Source organism: Amblyomma maculatum, chromosome 5, assembly GCF_055883805.1.
Source record: "Amblyomma maculatum isolate TAMU_Amacu chromosome 5, ASM5588380v1, whole genome shotgun sequence".
NCBI lineage: Eukaryota > Metazoa > Arthropoda > Arachnida > Ixodida > Ixodidae > Amblyomma > Amblyomma maculatum.
The window spans coordinates 48377503-48403599 of record NC_139348.1 but is presented as its reverse complement, the minus strand read 5'-3'; the positions used below and the strand labels follow the sequence as shown (position 1 = coordinate 48403599).

Genomic DNA, 26097 nt, shown 5'->3' with positions numbered 1-26097 from the left:
GTGTTCGGGAGAGCAGAAAAAACGCGGTAGACCGAAGTGCAAAGGTGTGCCCATTCTTCTGCCGAGCTTTCTCTCTTTCCCGGTCTTCGTTCGCAGCAGCACACACTACGCATTTGCTGAAAAGCCACCTCAGCCCATAGCAGACAACATCGGACGCTTTCTCCAGTGCTTGTTGTGAACCGTCTGTGCGTAGCGGTCACATGCTATGCGCGTAAGCTATGGCGGCTGCAACAATTAAGAAGTTGCGATTTTTTTGTGAGTCATCATCATCATCACCCTTCATTGACCGTTAATGACCCCTACGAGGGGTATAACATAAGGGGGGGAGAGATCAGAATAAGATACGACATTTCAAGTCAGAACAAACAAAAAAAGGTGAAACAATCAATGTAAAGCAGGCTTCAATGCAAAGACAAAAAATGTGTGTGTAAATCAAGCCGACAGGTACAGTGAACCATACGATGACGAAGTCAACCATCCTTGTTGTCGTGCTAACATGCGAAGTAGCATGTCGGCTCCGGGCGTTAGGAGGTGGCATTTTTTTTTTTTTTTTTTGCGAGTCGACGATCCTTGTTGTGTTGAACATGCGGCGTAGCGTAAGCTATGCATGCTATGAACATTAAGAAGCAATTTTTTTTTTTCGAGAGTCGTCCGTTCTTGCATCTATGAATCAACGAAACCACGCGGTCCGCTGCGATAATGACACTGGCTTTTAGTATTGTTCACTTCTAATGGCATTTACAGCTATCACACTTTCCAATGATTTTGTGGCAGTGGACTTGGCTCAGCCCAAAAGTGGTGTGATAAATCGCACCAGGCCTGTGCAATCAAGCCATCATGAGCATTCTGCAAGTTTGCTCCCCAGTAACGTAGAACATCAAAAAAATTAACAAGGGTTCATTGCTGCTGAACCAAATATTGAGCGAAAGCATTAGCAGCCGGTGACCGAGCGTTATTCTTCTTTTCTTTTTCTTCTTCCTCAGCCCACATATAAAGCCCCGCTTTAACCAACCCATATGAACGTGCCTTAGCGGCCTATAGGGGTAACGTGAATGCCAGGGTCCTAGCAGGCCAATTCTGACATAATCGTCCCATGTGATGCGAGAGACCCAAGTTGACAGCTCCTGCCAGCCCGTGTGTCACGTGGGGCGTGAAGTCACAGCATCACGTGGGTAAGACGTAACTGCGGCTGGGTCACGCGAAGGCTTGAAAGTGCGAGCAGTAATGCTTTCACAATAAAAACATATTCAAAGGATAAACATGCTGTGATGTTATTGTTGCACAGCATCGTGGCATGCTACCAATACAGTTGACGACCGATTTTTCGGGCACCCAATTTTTCGAATATGCTTGATTATTCGGACTTTTTCCCGGCCACAGGACATACTATATAAAGTCAATGTATTACACTGTTCAAAATTTCGGACATTCTAAGGAGGGCTATTTGATTTTTCGGACATTCTAAGCATCAGGAGGGCCAACTGCCACACATTTTGAGCAGTGTCGCCGCCATCTTGTTTGTTCACTTTTTCCTTTGATAGCCTCGAAACTGGCGCTGGCCTTGCGTGTCGCTCCTCCGCTAAACTGACGCTGGATCGAGGCTATATTATTTGCCTACCAGCTTCCGTTTCCGGGACAACGGCGCTGCGGTCGCTGCTCGCCGTCGGAGAGCTTTTTTTTTTCTTTTAGCGTGATCACTTCGATGCCTGTTCCTCTGTGTGTTTGCCGTGCATTTCATATGCGTTGCCGAGCCTAGCGAGTAGGCCTAGCCATGGTCGTGCTGATGCGAGAACTACGTTCTGTCGCTACTACGGACCGCATTTAATTGAATTGGCTTCAGTTCTTTAAGAAGCTGTTTCCAAATTTTATAAGGAGATTTTTTTTTTTTCGTGCAATGCGGCAGCGACAAGGCCCTCAACAGTCGGTGTTGTGATCCAGTGGTTGGTGGTTGCGGTGTGCCTCGACAGTGGGAAAACCTACTCTGTCAATTTGGTTGGAGCACTTGGCACGCTCATCGATGCATGGAAGTCTGTAGCATCCACAACGCTGCGCAACTGCTTCTGCCCCACGGGATTTGTGCTCAATGACGAGTCGGCTGCCTTGGACGAGGACAGCGTCGTCGAGGAACTGTCAGGCAGTGAGCAGCTCATTCACGAACTTCGCACTTCTGGTGTCTAAATTCCATCGGCCATCTCGTTTTCAGAGTTCACAGACGTGGACCACGAGTTGGAACTGTGCGCTGGGCTCACAGATGTAGAAATCATTTGCCAAGTGCTTGTGGAGTCTGAGAATAATGACAACGACTCACCTGCACCAGCGCAGCTGACGCAAGCTGAGCTATGCAAACGAAATTCAGGCGGACCTGCTAGCACGGAAGCGGAGTGTGGTGCAGAAAAGCATTCATGACATTTTCCGGCCTCAAAGTGAATTATAGGCAATAAATTGAGCTTTTTTTGGTGCACATCTGTTTTTTCGGACTGCCCAATTTTTTGGACATTTTAGTGGTTCGTTGAGAGTCCGAAAAATCGTCGACTGTAAATGAGCTATGAATGCGATGACCAAAAAATATGATGCGGCACTGACTAACATTTTTCTGAGCGTCTAAAGTGGAGGGTGGTTTCATTATGTGAGTGTGATGATTATGCGACAAATACGATATGATTTTTCACAATCAGAAGCGGCATCTAAAGCTGATTTCTGTATATCAAGTTATCGATATATGGAACGATTTTGCAATCCCCTTCGAGTTCAATATTTGACTGTAATTGTAAAGCAGGCTGACAGTGCAGTAAATCAGCTTAGCAACAAACTAATTTATAATGTTAGCAAACATCTTCCAGAACAGAACAACAACACTCAACATACCATGATCAAATGGCTTGAGATGGCCCAAGTTGACCTCAACATTTCTGGCACCTGCACAAGAATAACAAGGTTTGGCACCCTGCTAACCTAACAAATATGCAGAGGAAATGAAACATGTTCCCATTTTTAGATGGAATAGTAAATCACACCCTTCTAGGTTAAAATAATTAAATCTCAATTGGATTACTATCTCTTTCTAGCTGGATATGGAAGCATAAATCATTCCCAGCAGAACTATTTCTTGATTTGAGATGGACAACTTCCACCTAGTTCCAGCAGATGCCTGTACAACCCCCAGCTGAGCTTTCTCTGCTGAAATATGCGTCTCCCTTTTCACGACAATAGTGAGGGCACAATGGGTGACCATGAAGCATTTTTATCTCTCTGACACATACTGTATAACCTTTGCATTGGGCAAGAAGAATGCCAAAACACTTCCTCTCTGGGCTGTTGGACACCAGTTTGGCTGGAGAATCCACAGTGCTAGCGCCATGTACACACAACAGCCCAGCAGACAATATGGAGATGCCACCAGGGAGCCCTCATTACAAAAACATACACTTTCACAAATACAGAAGACCTTAATCAAATTTCAACATGACAACCTCAGGCAACTGGTACACCTTGAAATTAAGCTGCACATAACATGCCCCAAAAGACCAAAATTTGAGACTGCACCATCTGGCAGACAGTGAAGAACATCCCCACACTGATTAGGAAATAGGCTACATCATAGTTGTACCAGATGGTACAGTATGTGAAAGACTCACCCCCTATCGTAAACTGCTGCTCCTGTCCAAGGATTGAGCACTGCTTTAGTTTTCTGTATACTCCTTATTAGACCTTCGCCTGTCTAGGTCATTGATCACCACAGGTGTCTCGAGTTATTTAGCAAGGCAATGTAATCAAATTATTGAGTTGTTCTCCATCAACACTCATCCCTAACCACTCCCAATCCAGGAAACGGTAATTTGTAAACACATGATGAACAGCACTGGACAATGGTATCTCCTTGCCCAACACCCTTCCTTATAGAAATTTTAGGTCTACTCTATTTTTCGGCACTTTCTGCACCAGTTCTGGCAGGATCCAAGGGAGTGCCGAGAGCGTGCAGCGCTAATTCAGGTTTAGTTCAGATGCAGTGCGACACTAGCGCAGCTGGCGCTTCACATTTGATGCACTCGCTGCACTTGGCCTGCAGCGAGTGCATCAAATGTGCATCAAAACTAGGCCTGCACCTTTGCAAAAGAAATAGCAAGGTGCAGGGGTCATGCCTGCACTGTAAAAATGATTGCGAAGGTGCTGCACTCAATGAACTAGTGCAGCTAGTTCAGCCAAATAGAGTAAACCTTTATTACTTCCCTTATGCAGAACTATGGTTGTCTTGCAGCCACTAGATATTTTCCCGTACATTTACATATGCCTCAATCACAAACTGATTCTGAACTCTCTGCATGGATGCCAAAGTTTCAACTGAGTCACATACTTTTTCAGATGAATGCTAAATTTGGCGGGTTGGTGCGTTTGCATTGTGGCAACGTAGCGCAAGGATGACAAGGACACAAAAGAAGGGAAACACATGAGCACTCGTGTGTGTTTATCTCCTTTTGTGTCCGTGTCTTCTTTGTGCTATGTTCCCATAACTAAAATGCTTTCTCCATAATCTTTAATGGCTATATATAGGGGCTGGTTATAAACACTATTTCTCTATCACCTAGTGGACAGTGTGGGTATGATATAGTGTAGGGTAGACTTTACAAAAACCTACCTGGTAACAAATTACTTCCAAGATTAATTATTACTTCACATTACTTGTGTCAGCTACTGTTGGCTCCTTTCCTAAGTATCTCATAGCAAAGCCTCCGATTTCTTTGTTAAAGAAACAATGATATTCTGCATTTTCTATGGAAAAGTTAATGTTCAAAAATACTTTATTCTTTCTTTTCTTTCTCAAATGTTGCTTTGCCCTGGCTTCTTTTTTTAATTCCGAAAAACAATTGCAAGGTTTAAAAATGTGCATATGACAGTGCTCGTACATTGCCAGATTAGGGAACTCTCTTCAGATAGAGGAACTTTCGTTTGTTATGATGCTTCAGCTGAAGCAGCGGCCTTTTTCTGCCCAACATGACCGCACCTCTCGCAGCAAAGCGTTTTTTCAAGCATGCATGACTGCAATGAAAATCACATCCTTTGCCTCAGCAATTGAATGTCACTGCGGTGGGCTTCTTTAGATTTTTTGTAGAATCCAGTATAGCCCAATATGTATATTTTACCACTTTCTATCAACATTGTGAGAAGTGAGTCCATTTTAAATAGAAATACACCATGTTCTCCTCAGCTGATGTGGTGGATAACAAGCTAAAAGGCACCAATTGTAATAAAGCTCCTCTTTTGAAAATGTGCAAAGTGAGGAGCTTACGTTTCCTCTCTGGTTCATGGCATGATGGGTGACTAACATTACCAGTTGACAACTGGCTACGCCGAGCTGACAACGGTGCCATGGAACAGGAGCCTGCGACAAAGGAAAGCACTTTGCTTACCTGGAAACCAATGGGTAAGAGGATGAATGACAGTGGGCTAAGTAGGGAGACATGCACACTAATAGAAAGCCGCATTTTAAACACACGACCTGTTTGCTTGTGAAAGGAACAACAACATTCATAGGTTTGATCAGCACAGGTAGTGTTTTTCATCGCCATGTCAGATGAAACACTTTCCTATAACAATCCCATGGATTCCTCACTCAAATTACTTTGCATTTGCATTTATTTCTAACCACAAAGATGCCCTGCTTGTGTTATCAACCATTCAACCTTCTGCGGCAATTTGCCTGACACTGTCAACATGGCCATTCATAGGTTCCCGAGCACTCCTCTTTATCTTTCTGGAGACTTAAATTTTCCAGTCATTTTGCTGGAAAATTACATTAACTGACTTCTGTTCCACGTTCATGCTACTTCAGCTTATAACTCTCACGTTACCCAGATGTCTGCTAACATATTCAGGTTTGTGTTAACCACCTCTCCTGAAAACTTCCAGGCTTACATGACTACAATCTAAATGACCTTGCTATGTCTCATACTCTCCTCACCATTCAAATTATTGTAAGTTGCTGAGATACTGTGACAAAGCAGATTTTCATAAATAGAACTATTACATGACTGCTGCGTCAGTATACACACAGGTTCTGAAGCTAGCCAAAATATTTTTCAGCACAAAAACTCCCCAACTTACCTCCTTCCATAGACAAAAACACAGACGGGAAATTGAATGCAATCATTTTGAGAGCATTGTAGAGCCACCTTAAAGGCACCACAACGAAACAGTGGCTCAGCCAAACAACGTGGCCACGTGTAGGTAGAAATTACATTTGCACTTTTATCTTAATTTAGACTGTTCGCAAATTGCTGCTCGAAAATTTTCAGAACTGAATTTAAGCTTCATGGCGAGACTGCTCCAATTCTAATGCATATTGTGTGCTTACCTAAACCCCTTTCCCAATCCTAAGCCAACAAAATTGAAACAGCTGTCTGCAAATGCTTACACATGAATCTAGGTGTCCCATAATTGAGTACTTTCTTCCATTCAAGAGAACTCTTTTATACTGCGTTCAGTATGCGTGAGTTGACTTTGCACAATTTCTTTATTTTATATATTTATTCATAGATACTGCAATCTAGTACCATAGCAGGGTAGGAAAAAAACGAAGCATATAAACGCACTCAAATTCATAACATTTGCCGGCACTTCTCAAACATTAGTACAGAATTCCGGGTAAAAGTCTCGCTGTTAAGCTTGTTCTATTCTGTAATTGTCCTCAAAAAAAAGAATATTTAAAGCAGTTATGCCGCTAACTATTGTACAGCGTTATAATCCTTTGGTGGTTATTTTTTATGCACACTCTAATAAATTGTTAGCAGTTCAAATTGCTACTGCCGCAAACAATTCAAATATCTTGGTTGGTTTTAACAACCACCGGCATGTGACCTTATCAGTGTGATTGTAGCTCAAGGATCAATTACATACTCTGTTCATGCTCACTGACACAAGACGCAGCTTCATTTTGTTGCAAAAGACGCTCCGAGATGTTATCTCGAAATATTACAGTTGCACACATGCAGCATCGATGTTCCAGGGTATGCTTGTCACCAAAAGCAATTTTATCTCGCATGTTTCTTCGCTGCTTTTACAACGAGTGTTGATGAGTGAAACGAGCATTTTTTGTTGGACGACTGTTCAGCACATTTGCTATCGTCCCCGCCGAGTTTGTCACTTCGTTTGTGGATGCAAGTCAGCCCAATAAAGAGTTGATTTTGAACTACAATTGAATCCGGATATATCGAACTCAAAGGGGATTGCAAAATAGTTTGATATATTGATAATTCAATATAAATAAATTGGCTTGTGATGCCACTTGTGATCATGAAAAATGATATTATATTTGCCACGTAATCAACGCACTTGCACAATGAACCCACCCTACTTTATGCCACCAAGAATTCTAAAAAAAAAAAAGAAACGTTAGTGGCGCATTCCTCCGTTTCAGCCATCACATCCACAGCTTATTTACTGGCAGCGTGCCAAGATGCTGAGCAGCGATGTCATGCCGCATTTCATGTTAGTTCCTGCGATGGCGGGGAGCAAACTTTGTAAAATGCCCGCAATAGCGCGATTGCAAAACCTGGTTAGAGTTATCACGCCCCTGGCACAAAATCATTGGAAAGTGTGATAGCTGCAAACACTATTTGAAGCGAACAATGCTAAAAGCCGATGTCATGATCACAGCTAACCACAGTGCTTTCGTTGGCTCATAGATGCAAGGATGGACGAATGTCACAAAAAAAAATATCTGGTGCTTCTTAACGTACGCAGACGCCATACCTTATGCTACTACGCACATTCAGCACAAGGATCGTCAAAACTCAGAAAAAAGAAAAGAATAAACAAAATACTGCTGCTTCTTAACGTCCACAGCTGCCACAGCTTACGCTACACTGCACATTCAGCACATCGACAAAAATGGACGACTCTCGCAAAAAAGAAAATATTTGCCACTTCGTAATGTCTGCAGCCACCATAGCTTATGCTGCGCCGCACCTTCAGCATGACGACAAGGATGGACAACTCTCGCAAAAAGAATCTGCTGCTTCTTAATGTCCGCAGCCTCATAGCTTTTCTACGCCACACAATCAGCACGACGACACAAGACACGCATTGCATGTCACCCGTCGCGCACAGAGGGTTCACAACACACACTAAAGAAAGCATCCAACGCTCTGTCTGCAAAAAGCTGAGCTGGCTTGTCGGTGCATGCGTAGTGCGTGCTGCTGCAAACGAAGACCGGGAAAAAGAGAGGAAAGGAGAAAAAGCTTGGCAGAAGAATGGGCACACACTTTCGCTTCGCTATATCGCACTGTTTGCTCCTCTCTTGGACACTACGGCTACATTGCGGAACCCTCTCGTTCCTTCACTCACATGGCTTGCAAACGTCATGTGCTGGCGCCCGGCAAACGATCCCCACAGATGCAAGTGCGCCTTTTTCAGAAGATGAAAGGAAGGCCAAAAAAAGAGCGCAGACATAAATGTAGCAGTGCCAGGCCAGTGGTGATATCCTACTTACATAGGGTGTCCCACAACCTAAAAAGGTCGGCAACAAGTATGGCGTGCTCTTGGTCTTCTTGGCCCCATGTAAATTGGCTAAGATGTGCCTCAAGGTAAGCAGTGGTGCCCCTGAGAACAACGTAAGTAGAATCAGCTTCAGTGTGAAAACTTCCCGCCTCCTCTGTACATCGCGGGCGGCGCCCGGCAGCTTCCCGAGGTAGGTGGCGCGGCGGTCGAAACCGGCTCCTGACTGACGCTGTAGAGTGGCAGCGAAAGCTGGTGCGTGGTAGGCGAAGGGCAGCATTTACGAAGTATTAATTTAATATTATTGCAAGTGTGGATTTTTATTTTTCAGCAGCTGCGACCTTGGTAGTCGCAAAAAGGTTAGGAACTAATGTAAAATTTTACAAGCAACGATTTTTAAGGCTGAGCTACATGCATGTACGCGAAAACTCATGCAAACGCAAGTACTGTTGCACGAAGCCATCTTGCGAACAAAAATGCATGTCGCTTCACTCGCGCTCTGATCTGCCAAAATAGAAAATTTTGCTCGTACACCCGGAAGTACATGCGCGATCATAAAGTGGATACGCAGCCGTGACATACACTCAGTGTACGTCACTGACGCTTATTTTGCACGCTTATTTTTGGCAGTGTTGCCTTATGATTGTGCTTTGCCGCGTAAATTTCTAGCTTTGTACCAACAATGGTGCAAGAATCCAACAAACGTCTAATCTCAAAAAAAAAAAAAAAGAAACAAGGTCACGTAACCACTTGTATAACGCATATTAAGTGCCTCAAACTTAATACGGTGTGCTCTAAATGCATTTTGTTTTGCATGTTGTTGCAAGATAATTCAATTCCTGCAGTTGTTTTGACTGTTGTTACATTTGCAAATAGTTTTGCGGTGTACTATATTGTAACGAGTACAAGGCAGCGATCACTGATCGGAACCGTTTCACGCGCTACCTCAGTTTCGTCCTCTTTGTCCTCTGTTCTTCTTTGTCCTCTTTTCAGAGAGGCATGCGGCATTACCCCCCCCCTCTTCGAAAGCGGCGACTCGACGCTGGGAGTGTCTTCAGATTATGCACACAGGAGAAGCAGGGAACACAAACCTGCACACGCGCAAAAGATCACTGCCTCTCATAATACGGTTTCATCCGCACTACATGAACAGTTTCAGCACTTGAGCGCCGCCGTGTTGAAGGTCGTTGGCTCCGGGCAACAACTTCGTAAGTCACGTTACTAAGACGCCGAATGACCTCGTATGGCCCAAAGTAACGGCGAAGTAGTTTCTCGGAGAGTCCTCGACGGCGCACTGGTGTCCACACCCAAACAAGATCGCCAGGTTGGTAGTGAACGTCTCGGTGTCGGAGGTTGTACCGACTGGCATCGCGATGTTGTTGTTGTTGAATACGGCATCGTGCGAGCTGGCGTGCTTCTTCGGCCTGCTGTAGAAATATGTCGTCTGAATAGGCGTTGGTGACATCGTCGCCATGACTTATGGGTAGCATAGCGTCCAACATTGTGGTGACGGGACGACCGTAGACTAGCTGGAATGGCGCAAGACGCGTCGTCTCCTGTTCAGCCGTATTGTATGAAAAAGTTGCATACGGAAGGACTTCATCCCACGTGCGATGCTCAACGTCGACGTACATGGAAATCATGTCTGCAAGCGTTCTATTGAGGCGTTCAGTCAGTCCATTTGTTTGCGGATGGAAAGCAGTAGTCCTACGATGACTTGTGCGGGTAAGACTGAAGAGAGCCTGCATTAGTTCAGCCGTAAAGGCTGTACCGCGGTCAGTGATAATAACCGATGGGGCACCGTGGCGCAGTACGATGGTCTTAAGAAAAAACTGGGCTACTTATGCAGCAGTTGCATGGGAAAGTGCCTGTGTCTCGGCGTATCGCGTTAAGTAGTCCGTCGCCACTACTATCCATCTGTGCCCTGATGCGGACGTTGGGAAAGGGCCCAGAAGATCCATGCCCACTTGCTGGAAAGGGGCTGTTGGCGGAGGTATCGGCTGAAGGAGCCCTGCAGGCTTCAGCGGAGATGTCTTTCCCCGCTGGCAATCTCGGCATGTTCTCACGTAGTGCTGGACTGAAGGTAGCAACTTAGGCCAATAGTACTTTTGTCGAATGCATGCTAATGTTCGCGTGACTCCTAAATGACCAGCCGAAGGCTCATCGTGGCATGCGTGCAAGATTTCTGGCCTGAGGTCGGACGGCACAACGAGAAGAAAGGTTTCCTTGTTATGCTGAAAGTTTCTCTTATATAGGACGCGATTTCGAATGCTGTAGGAGGTTAAACCCCGTGCGAAAGCACGTGGGACAGCTACAGCAAGGCCTTCGAGATGCTCAATAAGTGGGCGTAAACCGGGGTCAGCCTGTTGACGCTGGGCCATGTCGGTGGTCGTGACGACAGCAAGAAACGGGAAGTCATCGTCTTCTCGGTTGGGAGGGGCAGCATAACTGGTGCACGAGACAAGCAATCGGCGTCGCTGTGCTTACGGCCGTTCTTGTATACAACCGTAATGTCGTATTCTTGGAGACGGAGGCTCCACCTTGCAAGCCGTCCAGAGGGGTCTTTGAGGTTGGCTAGCCAGCATAACGAATGGTGGTCGCTCACAGCCCTAAAAGGTCGGCCGTAAATATAGGGTCGGAACTTAGTTATGGCCCAAACTACCGCGAGACATTCCTTTTCCTTGGTTGAGTAGTTCGTCTCTGCTTTTGAAAGATAGCGACTTGCGTAAACGATAACTTTCTCAGTGCCATTTTGCCACGGAATCAGAACGGCACCGAGTCCAAAATTACTGGCATCGGTATGGATATCCGTAGCGGCGTTTTCGTCAAAATGAGCAAGTATCGGGGCGACCTGCAGTCGCCGGCGCAACTCGTTGAAAGCATCCTCTTGATCTTCTTGCCACGCAAAAGGAACATTGCCTCGGGTAAGACGCGTAAGAGGCTCAGCAATCACTGAAAAATTGTCTACGAAATGCCTGTAATAGGCACAAAGCCCCAAAAACCTTCTAACGGACTTTTTGTCGGTTGGGCGCGGAAAATTTTTCACAGCAGCAGCCTTGTCGGGATCTGGTTTCACGCCCTCAGAACTAATAACATGGCCAAGAAAGCGAAGCTCCTGGAATCCGAAATGGCATTTCTGTGGTTTTATCGTCAGTTGGGCTGAACGCAGTGCCTGTAGTACCATTCGCAGTCGGTCAAGGTGCTCCTCAAAACTAGCCGCGAAAATGACATCGTCGAGATACACTAAGCACGTTTGCCACTTCAGTCCAGAGAGAACGGTGTCCATCATTCGCTGGAAGGTTGCTGGTGCAGAACAGAGACCGAAAGGAAGCACTTTAAATTCAAAAAGGCCGTCGGGGGCGACGAACGCTGTTTTCTCTCTGTCCCTTTCGTCCACTTCTATCTGCCAGTAGCCATTCTTGAGGTCAAGCGACGAGAAATATTTGGCATTGCGTAACCGGTCCAATGCGTCGTCGATACGTGGGAGCGGGTATACGTCCCGTTTCGTTACCTGATTTAACTTACGATAATCGACGCAAAAACGCAAGGTGTTGTCTTTTTTCTTCACTAACACTACAGGCGAAGCCCAGGGGCTGGTAGACGGCTGTACCAAGTCATCGGTAAGCATTTCCTGCACCTGTCTTCGAATAGCCTCTCGTTCCGTTGACGACACTCGGTATGGGTGTTGGGAAATCGGCTTGGTCTCCGCGTCAACCATAATGCGGTGTTTGGCTACTGGGGTACACCCAACTTTCGAAGACGTTGCAAAGCATCCAGCAAATTCATGAAGGAGGTCTAGGAGTCGCCGCCGCTCGACCACCGACAGATTGGCATTAATGTCCACAGTTGATAGAATGTCGGGTGCATTACATCGGGCTGGCGACGGCGGCGCCAGAGTACAGATGTTCCTTGACTCAATAAAGTCGGCAACATACGCGATGGCCGTTCCTTTAGCAATGTGCTGAAACTCGGTCCCGAAATTCGTAATCCAGAGCTTCGCACAACCGTCCCGTAAGCGAACAAGTCCTCTTGCAGCGCAGATCCCTTTCTCAAGAAGCAAACCCACGTTCGTCTCTGCCGGTACGTCTCAGTCGCATGGTGAATCGCTTTCTACCAAGACCATAATGCTGCACCGTGGCGGGACCGTAACGTCACCCGCTGTAATAGTAAAGCGGACGTTGATGAACCGTCGACGCTAGATCTCGCAATGGCTTGGCTCGGCGAAAATGTCACTCGTGATTCTTGCAAATTAATTATCGCACCATTAGCCTGTAAGAAGTCCAAGCCGAGTATGACGTCTCGCGAACAGTGGGTAAGTACAACGAAGTCGCAAACATAAACAAATCCGTCAATTGCAACTCTCGCAACGCATCTTCCAGTCGGGGTATTAAGGTGTCCCCCTGCAGTGCGGATCTGAGGCCCAGTCCACTCGGTTAAAACTTTCTTCAATTTCCTGGCTAACCCACTACTCATAACTGAATAGTCCGCCCCCGTATCAACTAAAGCTGTAATGAGACAATCGTCGATAGAAACCGGTATGTCCGAAACTGCGCACTCAGGATCATCGTTACATGTCGACGTCTGATAGCCGTTATCTTGTACTAAGCTTGATGGAGGATGTTCAGCACTTCGCTCGTCAGCGGCCTCACCTCCGCAGGTCGCTGTTCCTAGTTTTCCCGAAGCCTCGGGGAGCGGGGGCTCGTCGAGCGGCTAGTGCGGTGTGTAGAGGGCCGTGGACTTGGAGAACGATAACGGGAAGAGGTAATGACGCGGGACCCGTATTGTGGAACGTCCGGAGGATTCGTATGCGTCGACAAGTACTCCTCGATTTCGGGTGGTCGTTCACCACTCCGAGGACATCGTGCACGCGGATGGAAGCCATGAAGTCCGGCGCGGCGGTACGGACAGAACCTTAACATGTGACCGGCCTCACCACAGTGGTAACAAAGGGGCTGATTGTCAGGGGTACGCCAGACGTCAGTCCTTCGGAATCGTGCTTCGGCTAGAAGAGGAGGATGGCGTGGGCTTGGATCAAGAGTAGGGGGGTTCACTGTGGCTCTGGGAGAGCCGTACCCACTGTGGTGCTGGTTTGGATGCGGCACAGTGGGGTTTTCTCTTGGAGGATCACAGAGGTTATGCTGCTGAAGCACGGCCGCGTACGTTAGCACACTCGGTGGCGGTGGCTGCACACCAGGCACAGACGGTTCCGGGACGATGGCTTGCCTCACTTCTTCGCGAACGACCTCTGCAAGTGATCGAAGCCTCGACGACGATGTTAGATGTAGCTGAATATGTCTCAGCTCTTCCCTGACCACAGATCGAATCAGCTCCCTTAAGGCATCATCAGAACCGTTGATGCCGAAACCGTAGACGACCGGTGACATGGCGGACACGTTACGGTTATAGTGCTGAGCCCTGTGCCGAAGTGTTTGTTCTATCGTGGTGGCCTCCGCTAGAAACTCTGATGCCGTGCCAGGTGGATTGCGCACAAGCCCAGCAAATAGTTCTTGCTTCACCCTGCGCATTAGGTGGCGCACTTTCGTCTCCTCTGACATATTTGGATCAGAACGCCTAAAACGGCGGATCATGTCCTCGTAGAACATTCCAATGCTCTCGTTTGGGGCTTGGATACGAGATTTCAGCGCCGACTCCGCACGCTCTCTTCGGTCGTTGGCGGTGTAGGTCGCCAACAGCTGGCGACGAAAAAGGTCCCATGTTGATAGTGTCGTTTCGTGGTTACGAACCACGTCCGCGCTGAATCTTCAAGAGCAAAGTAGACATTATAGAGCTTCCTTTGCTCATCCCAGCCATTGTAATTGGCGACCCGTTCGAATTGGTCCAGCCAGTCTTCAGCGTCCTCATAAAGCTCGCCATGGAAGGACGGTGGCGTTCGAGACTGGAGGACGACGAAATGGGGTGAAGACTCTCCGTTAGCAGCAATGTTCGTGTTGGATCTATGCATGTTGGCCACAGGCGTGCAGGAAAGAGGCCCGAACTCTGGCGACTGACCTCGAAGGCGGCGGCTGCAACTGCGATGGACCGGTGTCAAATCCGTGGTGGCTCTCGGTTGCCCTTGAGGGGTTGCACTCAGCAAAAAGGGAAATCGTACCCAGCTGCTCCACCAGAAAATGTAACGAGTACAAGGCAGCGATCATTGATCGGAACCGTTTCACGCGCTACCTCAGTTTCGTCCTCTTTGTCCTCTTTTCAGAGAGGCATGCGGCAATATTATAGAAGGATGCGTACTATGCCAACAACACAGAGTGTTGTCGCCGTTTCGCTTTGCCGTGGGTTCGCGCTGTCGCGTGCATGTATAGACAGACTGTTTTACCAAGAGCGAGCAGGAGAGGAGGAAAATACTCTCTAACCAGATTCCTTGCGCCGGCCCATTGTTGCCAGTACCGAGTGGGCTGTGCATTCGCACGCTTTATGCATAGCAGAGCGGCCTTGCACCTTGGTATATTGTCGTTTGGAGAATTAAATACCTTTATTAGCGCACATTTTAGTGGTAATGTCATCTGGACAGCAATGCGTGATCCTGGAATGCATAAACAATGAAAAAAATCGCAAGATGATTGCCGAGAGCGTATGCGGGAAGCATGCATCGACAGTCCGAGTTCGGTTGTGATGAAACAAATGGCTCTGCAGCAATTCGCCAGCGTCTAACCGTAGTGCGACACCACCTCCGTCATTTCGTGTGCGCCGCTCCCCCTCTCCATGGCGCCGATCTCCGCTACTAATGATGGAAAACTAGTTAGCGCGGCCAATGGAGGTGAGGTCACTGGACAAAGTGCGCTGCTACCTACTATTCCTCCATCTGTGTGCATGTTAAAGAACAAGGTCAATATGATTGTTGGTTTGCCAACGATGGCACTGGTAGACACTGGTGCTGCAGTTTCAGTTCTCAGTTTAGATTTTAAGAACCTTTTGAAGAGCAAAGTTATGTTTGTTTGGGACAAAACTGCTAATTTTTATGGAGTAAGTGGAAAGTTATTGTATCCGGATGGGGTATGCAGCGTTAAAGTTTTTTTGGGGGGCAGAGTATTTCCGGCAGAGTTAGCAGTACTGCCCCGATCTACACACGACATAATCTTGGAGATTGACTTCCTGCGTATGTGCAGCGCTACAGTTGATTGTCGAACGGGAGAGCTAAGTGTTAGTGATTCTCTTCCTCGTGAACTTTTGGAAGAGACTTCAAATTATGAAGATGTTTTGTGTGTGTGTGATGAAGCCGTCATACCGCCACATTCTGCAGTGTGTGTCCAGGTGTCCTGCTCCCGCGTTATTAACGACTCTTGAGGCTACTGTGGCGCCTCTTGACAGAGCATAAAGAAAAATGTATTAGGGCCGCATTGTTTGGTTCGCATGAAAGAGGGCCGTACCGGACTGTGGACTATAAATTGCTCATCGGAACCAGTTATTTTGCCAGCGGGCTCCAAACTAGCTTCATGTAGCGCAACTCTCCCGAATTGTGTAGCTGTCGTTACTCCTTCCCTAGACAACCCCGCTACTAACTCACCTGCTGACGAAAGCTTCTTCCGATGATCAGTGCATCGGTGAACACCTCACAACGACGGATATTGAAGAACCTCTTGTCCCAGCACCTACCCGTCTTTGATTTCGCGCAGTCCAACGGCTCGCAACGTTTTCCGCTGTCGCGCGCACGCCACAGGATTGACACGGGATCTGCCCATCTGATCCGTCAAAAGCCGTATCATGTGTCGCCATCAGAGCGTAAGATCATCACCGAGCAAGTCCAAGACATGTTGAACAGGGGCGTAATATAAGAATCCTCCAGTGCTTGGGCTGCTCCCGTGATATCGGTAAAGAAAAATGACGGAACATGGAGGTTCTGCATCGACTGTCGTCGCATCAACTCTATCACTAAAAAGGATGTGTATCCTCTCCTGCGCATTGACAATGCCAGATTGCCTTTTCTCCGCGTCTTATTTCTCTTCAGTTGATTTGCGATCGGGGTATTGGCAGATTCCGATGGACCCTGCTGACAAGGAAAAAACTGCATTTGTTCTGCCGGACGGCCTATTTGAATTTAACGTGATGCCCTTCGGCCTATGTAATGCGCCGGCCACATTTGAGATTTATGGAAACAATACTTCGTGGCCTCAAGTGGGAAATCTGCATGTGCTATTTAGACAATGTTATTTTTGGCCAGACTTTTACTGAACATAACACGCGACTCGCTATTCTGTTAGGTTGCCTGCAGAAGGCTGGCCTTGTCCTGAATTCCAAAAAGTGCCGTTTTAGCGAACGTCAAGTGCTAGTACTTCGGCATTTCGTCGACCGCGATGGAGCTCGGCCAAATCCACAGAAGACTGCAGCAGTTGCAGCATTCCAACGACCACAGACTCAAAAAGAGCTCCACAGTTTTCTGGGGCTGTGTTCCTACTTTCGACGATTCCTCCCAAAGCTTGCCGACATCGCCTACCCTCTGAAATCCCTTCTACAAAAGGACGTCCCTTTCGACTGGACCTCAGATTGTGACGCGTCTTTCCGCCAACTAAAGTTTCTGCTTACGTCACATCCCATACTATGGCACTTAAACACTTCCACTCCAGGTCCGTTCGTTTCACCTGCACTACGTGAACTGGTTCACTTGGTGCTGCACTTCATCATTCGTTTCAGCAATGCAAGATGGCGCCCTCTGCACCACGCTGTTCGTTTCAAAAAGTGCAGACGTCGTGCAGGTCGAGTTCACGAAAAGTTCAGCAAAACTGTGCACCTCCTCAGCGGTTGCAGCTATATAATCCACAGGTAGCCGGCCACATGCAGTCGGCTTTTTTACGTATGCATCGCATATTCATGAATGAATGAATTCTATCGCCTGTGTCTGTGCCGCTCGATCAACGACGATAATCATCCCAAACATGAAGATATTTTTCATGTATATCACATCGCATATCGTCTTGCAAATGCATATATATGCACCTTTTGCGGCAGCCGGCGATCGAAGCGCACATGGTCATGATGGAAATATATTATCAGCATGCATCACACCGCATGCGTGTGTCTACTTCTTGAGTATGCGTAGCTGATACCTTGGCGAACTCGATTGTGTTCTCATTGACAAGTGCCGTTTATTACAAAGCACAGGCCAAAAGCATCGCGGCTGGATAATGTCAAAACTTCGTTGTCATGTGCTATATTGAAAATTCATCACGTTAACTGGAACGTTGACATCGGCTGGCGCGATGTTGCACACAGCCAGCCGCAGCTTGTTGGCAACGCCAAGACTAGCAGACAGCCCGGCCTGCACTCTACCATTCGTTTGTAAAAAGCTGGTGCCGATGCTGCACCTGAACTGCTGGAACTGGTTCTGCACGCTTGCAGCACCGCCGCAGAACTTTACGGAATTGGTGCAAAGAGTGCAGCTGAATCGAACAGACCTTCCGACTGAAGTCCACATTGATGCAAGTGGGATTGGTGTTAGCGCCGTGCTTGTGCAACGTTTGGCAACAGGCAAGCATGTAATTGCGTATGCAAGCCGTTCCCTCAGCAAACCTGAGCGTAACTACACTGTTACAGAGCAGGAGTGTCTCGCTGTAGTTCTTGCTGTTCAGCGGTTTCGGTGCTACCTATATGGACGCCATTTCACGGTTGTGACGGACCATCATGCCCTGTGTTGGCTCGTCAGCCTTCGTGATCCATCTGGTAGTCTTGCACGCTGGGCCCTTCGTCTACAGGGGTACGATTTCACTGTTTCGTACAAGAGTGGCTGCAAACACGCCGATGCAGACTGTCTTTCACGTCTTCCTCTTCCTACGACCGAATGTGACTCTGCTGATTTCGATCATTACATCACCTCCGTCGTGCCCGAGTTTCCTGATGCCTCGGCTCTGCGGACTAAGTAAGCGACCGACATAAGCCTCGAGCCACTGCTTGCGGAGGCGCGGGATTCCGCTGCTTCCAGCTCATTTTGTTTCCGTGATGGCCTTTTGCAAAAAAAGGCTTACTCAAGCACCAGCACGAATTTTCTGCTTGTGGTTCCCGAGAGCTACTGCTCGTGCATCTTGAGTGCCATGCACTCCGGTCACCTGGGCTCTGCACGAACGCTCCACCGTGCCCGCGACCGGTTTTATTGGCCAAAGATGCGCCAGACAACTGAGCGATATGTGGCGAGCTGCACTGAGTGCCAACGACACAAACGTCCTACGTCCATGCCACAGGGCCTGCTGCATCCTGTGACTCCACCACGTGGCGCATTTGAAAAAATCGGAATCGACCTTATGGGTCCCTTCCCGAAGTCATCCGACGGAAATCGGATCGTGGTTTGTGCCGACTATCTCACCCGCTACTGCGAAACGGCAGCTCTTCCTTCAGCCACCGCTCGCCATGTGTCCCTGTTCTTGCTCCGTTCTGTGATCATCCGCCATGGACCTCTGCGAGTGATCATCAGTGATCGAGGTCGCCAGTTTATGGCAGATGTTGTGGAAGAGCTTCTCCGTTTGTGTGCGTCGCATTTTCTGCATTCCACACCATATCACCCTCAAGCCAACGGCTTGACGGATTGCACAAACCGCGGTTTGTGCGCTCCGTCAAGCCGTTGGTTTGACGCTCACAAACATGCTATCTATGTACATCGCATCTGACCACAAGAATTGGGATAATATACTGCCGTTTATAACGTTTGCATTCAACACTGCAACACATGAGACGACCATGTCAAGTGCCCGTCGTATATTGGAAGTGATCCGTAAAGTTTTATGAAGTTGTTAAATACTTCCACATTCACTTTTCTTTGTGGAGCCCTTTATGCGCATGAAGTCTGCAACGGTATTTTTGTACTCTGGGACATAACACTGCCTCTTCGGTGTTGCAACAAGGCAATCTCCCATGCAATAGCTCGCAAACAAAAGCAACTGGCTGCCCATTGCGCGCAAAACGACTTGCAGCTCATTAAACCTGTTGTTAGCTGCCACTGAGGCAGAACACATCTTAAAGAGACAGCGAGGGCATTAACTTCCCCAATTCCAAAGGTGGCATGGCTGCGAAACGCTACATTTCTAGTGACGGTGGTCGGTAAGCTGATGATGGAAGCTTGCACAGGCGCATTTCCATCAGTAAAGCGAATCGATGCAGTTGTTTAATTTGGGAGACAGAAGGTCGCGCAAAAAAAAAAGAAAGACTGTGTCCCGCGCTCGCAGCATAAATGGAACACTCAGAGAACATGCTTTACAAATTTAGTAACAGCGTCATAGCTCTGCTTGAAATGCGCATAACCCATGCAGCCAACAACGCAATCTGCAGCGATAACGCTTGATACAGTTGTAGCACGTCACTCGCAAGTTGGAGGAGGTGACCGCACTATCGAAGCGAACACACACGTCACAATTTGTTCACCACTAATTTTAAACACCGCCAGTCATTGACACCCTCACGCACATGTGGCTCTTGGCCTCTCTCGCTTGCCAAAAAAGTGTTCGCCTGTCGCAAAACTTGTGACCATGCTTCATAACACAGGCCCTGATGTCGAGGAATTCAATGCGAAGTACGCCTCACACCACAACGAAGTTACCGCGGTCGTACGAGTCGGTGTTTACACAAAGTCAAACATTTTACAGAGACCGTCGTTTCCATTGTTCCACGAAATCCATGGGTGTATCCACTCGCTTGCGTGGTTTTCTCTGGCACACGCAAAAATTCCGTCAAGACACGAAAGGCACATCCCACAGGCACATCTCACGGATCACAATGAATTGAATACTGCGGCTGGGTGCAGCACCTGCACAGACCATGCATATAGCAAAGTCCGTGCCGACCGCTAGCGCCCCCAGCAGATGACGTCACGTGAATACCTCTTATAGGCACCGCGCAGGAGTAACTCAAAGCGTGACGCGCGCGCCCCTCGCAGCGGGAATAACAGTTTGGTAGGGAGATGTGCGCCTGGCCATGCAGCGGATCTGATGTGCGTGGGGCGCATTCGCCTTTCGTTCTTTCAATTTGAGGCATTCTATGGTCACAACTGAATTGCTATGTTGCAGTCCCTGGGTTGCTGTTGTTATACACATTTTCTCTGGCCTGATAAAATAATTTTCACGCCCCTGAAAAAGCTTTACGGAGCGAAGCGACGCTAAGCTTGGATCGTGTCCGTCCAACGAGCTGGCAATCATGGCAGAGTTTGCTGCATCCAGATTTCCTGCTGAGCCTTTTTCCCTGCACCTGCATTAGCATCCTTTCTCAACCCGCAAAAAACAATAAATTAAAAGAAATTGGGCAACTCATATCCATCAGCGCTATCTGCATGGTGCCAATTAGCATACACGATAAACGGAATGCACGTCTACTGGGACTGCCGTGTGCGCCCAGTGGGCCGTGCTCGTGGATGCAGTTGTTCATTGGATAATTTCTATTTAAGTTGTCCTGTGGTCTATATTTCCCTGTCTACGATAGCTTGCATAGGCACCAGTACAATGCAGAGAGTAATCAAAGGGAATGGAGTGTCTAAATTACGCATTTACTATATCTTGCGCTCAGTTTCACAAATTTGGCTTGGCAACTCTTTTTTTCTTGCTTACTTTCATTATTGTTTTCCTCCTTCTTGGCTTATTCCTTTTTCTTCCACACTCTTTCCTTCCACGCTTATGCCACTACTCTCCTTTACCTCGGCGGTTTCCTTTGACCATCCCCCAGCCTGACGAAAGGGCGGAGAAAGAATGCGAGAACAACGTACTGTTAGGAAAAGAAGTTAAAGAGCGCTGAAATAAAACTTAATTTCTTGAAGACACTTTACACAATATAGAAAACATGGGAAGCTGCCGAAAGGCTTGACAACCTACATCGGACGATTGGCCGATGTTTGACCCGCTTTAATCATTTCCCCAAGTATTTGCTAAAACTGAGCTACGTAGATGAGCGCCTTGTCTTCCTGAAATAATGCGAACCAAACAAAAATATCTAAAAAAAAAAACTTTTCCATCTGATGTCGAAGTGCCAGCTGTCCGCTGCGCCCTCCTCTGCAGATGTGATTCATAAAGCCCCTGTATGCCATTCCATGCACTTTATTCACTTAGTTGTGTTAATGACATTTCAATGTCTACTGAGCTGTTGAACCTCGAATGATAAGCTGTTTCTCATGCCATCCTGCCACAGATTACTAATGCTCAAGCTAAGTGCACTGAACTTCGATCCTAACGTTCTTAAGTGGATAGAATGCTTTCTTTCTAATCGCACTCAGTTCATAACAGCTAATGATTGCAATTCACCCGCATGCCCTGTAACTTCTGGCATACCACAAGGATCTGTCTTAGGACCTCTGCTGTTTTTAATATAAATTAATGACTTACCTGACAACATATCTTCTTCAATAAGACTGTTTGCTGACGATTGTGTTATTTATCGCGAAATCCTTAACCCTGCCGATCATCTTGACCTTCAATCTGATCTAGATATTATTTCTTCTTGGTGCGATACTTGGTTAATGAAACTAAACCATACTAAATGCAAGACAATGCGAGTTTCACGTAATTTTACTAACTACTTTCCCTGCGATTACAAGCTTAATGGTGCCCATCTAACCAAAGTTTCATCTTATAAATATCTCGGCGTGCACATTTCTGATGACCTTTGATGGAAAACTCACATCGACTATGTAACAGAAAATTCCAGTCGCACACTAGGTTACTTACGCCGCAATTTTTCTCTTGCTCCTACTAATATAAAGTTGATGCTTTATAAAACCCTGGTCCGACCGAAACTTGAGTATGCGTCATCAATCTGGGATCCACACATCAATACACTGTGGGATTCAGGCTTGCCGCGGCAGCCGCCTGCTTCCCGGTTGTTCTTCTCGTTCCCTTTCTCCCGCCTGAGACGGCCGAGAGAGGCTCGGACGACTTGTCACTGTCGTTTGGGCCACAGCTCCGCCCTGGCATCCCAGTGGCTGTTCCCATTGGCGCCTTTTGGCGGGAACATGGCACCACTTCGACGGCCGCGCTCGTGCGACTCTCCGAGCGGAGCCTAGAGAGAGACTCCTCCGAGACATCGCAAGGTGCGTGCGCTACTGTTCTTGTCTGCCGGCCTTTGTCCGCGCAGACCAGTGTGTACTCGAGTTCCTCTGCTCCGGGTCGTACCTGACAGCGAAGCTCGAGCCTGTCAATCGTGATCCAACGATCCGCCACAGGCGTACCTTGCGGTGGTTGCCCACTCTCTCTCAAAGGAACCCTCCGGTCACTGCGAGAGAGAGATCACAGCACGCCCTTGCGTGCTTGCGGCGCGCACTCCATGTCACTTTGCGCGCAGGGGAGCCTTGCTCCTCGCGCACTCCCGGGACACAGTCACTGAGTATGTGTGTGTGTGTGCGTTTGTATATATGTGTATGTGCGTGTGTGTGTGCCGCTGGAGGATGGCGTTTCAATAAACGTCTCCTTTGTGTACTTGGAGGCTTGTGTCCTTGCAGCGCAGTGCTCTCCTCCCGGTGGAGGTTGAGTGCACGCTGCGGTGTTTCAGTGTGCGCATGGTGACGTCTGATTGGGGCTTCAGCTCGCGCGACGCTCGAACCTGCGGTGGTTGGTGGCCTATGTCCAAGTAGAAACCACAACACTCATTAACAATGTTGAAGCCATCAAAAAATCGTTCTGCACGTTTCATACTATCAAACTATCAGCGTACTGCCAGTGTCTCCATAATGAAGTCAAACCTTAATATACCTGATCTGTCTCTTCGCCGAAAAATATCATGCCTCTGCTTATTTCATAAGATTTTTCATTTCAATTCCCCTCTTAGATTCTCTCTGTTTCAGTCACCATCATATATTTCATCCCGCACCGACCACAAGTTCAAGGTTGCCATACCCAACTGACGGACAAATCTACATTTTAATTCTTTCATACAAAAGACTTGTTCTGATTGGAACCACCTTCCCGCCTCCCTCGCTGCCATTATTGACACCAGTCTCTTCAAAACAACCATTGCCAATACCATTTAATGTACGATTGTTTATATTGTATAATGTATTCAATTCCCTGTTCTTGTTTTTGTTCTTAATGTGTTTATTAACCAACTCCTCTCTGTAATGCCTTGGCCTTGAGAGTAAATAAATCGAGACTATAGTAAAAAATAAGTAAAAACAATAATATATTTTCTTTTTCACTTATTCGTGGACCCACTGAACAGATTTTGCATTCATTACATGCCATCCAGCTCTAAACAAGTTGTTGAGTGGCTGGCTGCCACCTGTTGCCTTCCCCTGTTGAAACTTTGCAGATGGCTTGAAAGTACCATTAAAAAGGCAATAAGGATCGTTAAAAAAAAAAGAAAACTAGCATTCAAGTCTAGATGATGCAGGACGTTCTTTCAACGAAAAAGAAAATTAGGCATGCTACAATGCGGACATGTGACAGAAAGGAAGACATGCATATGTATTAGTAACTGTACAGCCTCGTCCACTTCTAGCTATAACACGGTCACTGCTTTCAAAGCGTCACTGCGTTCGACTCGGCCACGCTATTTAGCTTAGTGGCAGGCCATGTGAAGCAACACGCCCGGGTCCTTCTGTGCTCGCATCGCTTAGCATCGATATATGCCTACGTCGGGTGCAATGTTGCTTTGAAAGCAGTGACCGTGTTATAGCTAGAAGTGGACGACCCTGTACATCGCTTGCTGTGCCGTGCTGTAAGGGAGTTTCCAATCTCATAGCTGTGTCGCAGTATCGGGGACTGCATGCCATCTGCCATCCTTTCCTTTATCATCGAGAAAAGTGGCAACTGCCTCACCAGAAAACAGCTAAAGCTCTTCAGAAGCCGTCTGCGTAACATAAGTGCTTGCGGCATTTTCAGGCCCCGGTAATCGTGTTCTAGTGTTTCCAGGCTTGTCACTTTTTTTTTTAGGCTTTTTCTCTTCTACTCCAGCTTCATTAATCCATATTCTTCTCCCACACTCGTTTCATACTTCTCGGCCGCTTGATTCCCCCCCAGCTTCCTTTATTTTTTCCTCTCAGCCGCGCCAGCTTGGCCGTTCGAGCTGGCCTTTGTGAAGCTGTACCACACTTAGAAGGAGGGGCGTTCACTACAAATGTTTTTTGTATTTGTCTACATTTTTACCGTGTCTTTTACTCACCTCCCCCCCCCCCCCCTCCATTTTTTGCTCGGCCTTTTCTAACTGCGCGCGCTTCTCCTGTCGTCTTCCGTTCCGTGTGTTTCCAGCCTAGAAATAACACCCAGCGGGTAGCCAGGGCTCGTCCTCGTCTCTCCGTCTTGTGTCATGTGGCTGTCGCATTGTTTGTGCTTTGCTACTTCACTCGAGCTGGCTGAAACTACCACCATTTCGCTGCGCAGGGTGCCTTTTTCAAGCACGCGCCCTGCCCAATGGCCGTGCGTCTCACTATAAAAAAGTTAGGCGCTTACTCGTGGCACTGCCTGTTTGCCGCGAGTGCTGCCCCCTGGGTTTCTGCACGGTGCCTATAAGCTGTACAACGACCACAAGTAATTTCAGGCTGCGGCTCGTGTGTTATCGTGATCTATGTGTTCACAAATGTTCTGTGTTGTACATGGCGACCTCAAACTCAATGCAGCCATCTTATTAATTTTTTTGCTATCCTTTGCATTTTCTTCATGTAAAGAATAAACAATCAGTCAGCAGTATGCGCTTAAGTGCATTTATAGTCGTTCCTGGGTTTTCCTCATTTGCTGTCAAGCTATGCAACACTTACAATGTATTTCAGAGCCATTGAAGGCACATTGATCCCTCAAGGTGCACGAACTTCTCCACTATGCAACTGCTCATGGGGCCAGAGACTTTGTACCAAGACTGTAACCTTGCAAAAACACAAATTAGTGATTAAACTGAAATGATGTACCAAATCTGTTTGGTCAGAAATGTGAAGTTTTCCTAAACAGCATGGTTTGCTGCAAGTTGAACATAAAAGTTGGCAAAGTCCGCTCCAGAATTATATGTGCCATGTACAAACCAAATCACATACCACGAACTTCGTGCTTGCATTCACGAACTGCACTCATGACGGCGGTTCGCGGAGCTGCTCGGCCGAAAACGACAACGCGTCTACATGTCCTGGAGAGCAAGGTACCAAACGGCGGTCACTGTAAGCTCAATCGCCAAATGCGCAGACAGACAGGCTGACCGTTAAGTTGTGGGCCGTTAAGCGCCACGAAAAGACCACTCGTATCACGTGCATCAGAGATGGTGCGTACTTTCTTATGTACGCGCATGCGCTCCAATGTCAGACATGAATCCAAAAGCTGTCATTCTTATCTGCCCCGCAAACATGCATCGCGCTTGTCAAAAACATGTGAAATTGGCGTAATTATGTCCAAAACAGGCGCCAGGAGCAATGGCGCGCAGATACAGGGACAAAACATAATGGCCACACCAAACTTGTTCTCGCCAATACACTCTCAAAGTGTTGTCTCTTCCCGTTAAGCAGAATCCCTATCTACATCCCGACTTAATGAACAAAGCCCGCAACCGTTCTACGACCAGCGCCACAAACACATACCTGCAGGATACCTGTTCTTGTTCACGATTCAAGGAACAAAATGGAACAAACGCTTAATATGGCCGACACTGGATGGATGGCGCACAAACTACAGCGGCGCGTAGCGGCTCAAGGTGGCCACGAATTAAAAACGTGCGTCG

General features: G+C 47.4%; 1 protein-coding gene across 6 annotated transcripts in view; it reads right to left on the bottom strand.

Moving 5' to 3' along the window:
* Positions 1–26071, bottom strand: part of LOC146188269 (uncharacterized) — a 219207-nt gene extending 193136 nt beyond the window's left edge. The window contains exons 1-4 of one of the 6 annotated variants that reach the window (XM_084603715.1): positions 25958–26054; positions 8486–8595; positions 5285–5377; positions 2866–2916 (exon numbers count right to left, since the gene is read on the bottom strand). In XM_084603715.1, the coding sequence (XP_084459841.1) occupies positions 2866–2916; positions 5285–5366 (133 nt within the window). In that variant the 5' untranslated portion in view covers positions 5367–5377; positions 8486–8595; positions 25958–26054. Of the gene's footprint in view, positions 1–2865; positions 2917–5284; positions 5378–8485; positions 8596–25423; positions 25532–25957 lie in introns of those variants that run through there. The other 5 variants (XM_084603714.1, XM_084603713.1, XM_084603718.1 and 2 more) reach the window with 5 other exon arrangements.
* Positions 26072–26097: the final 26 nt, after the last annotated feature.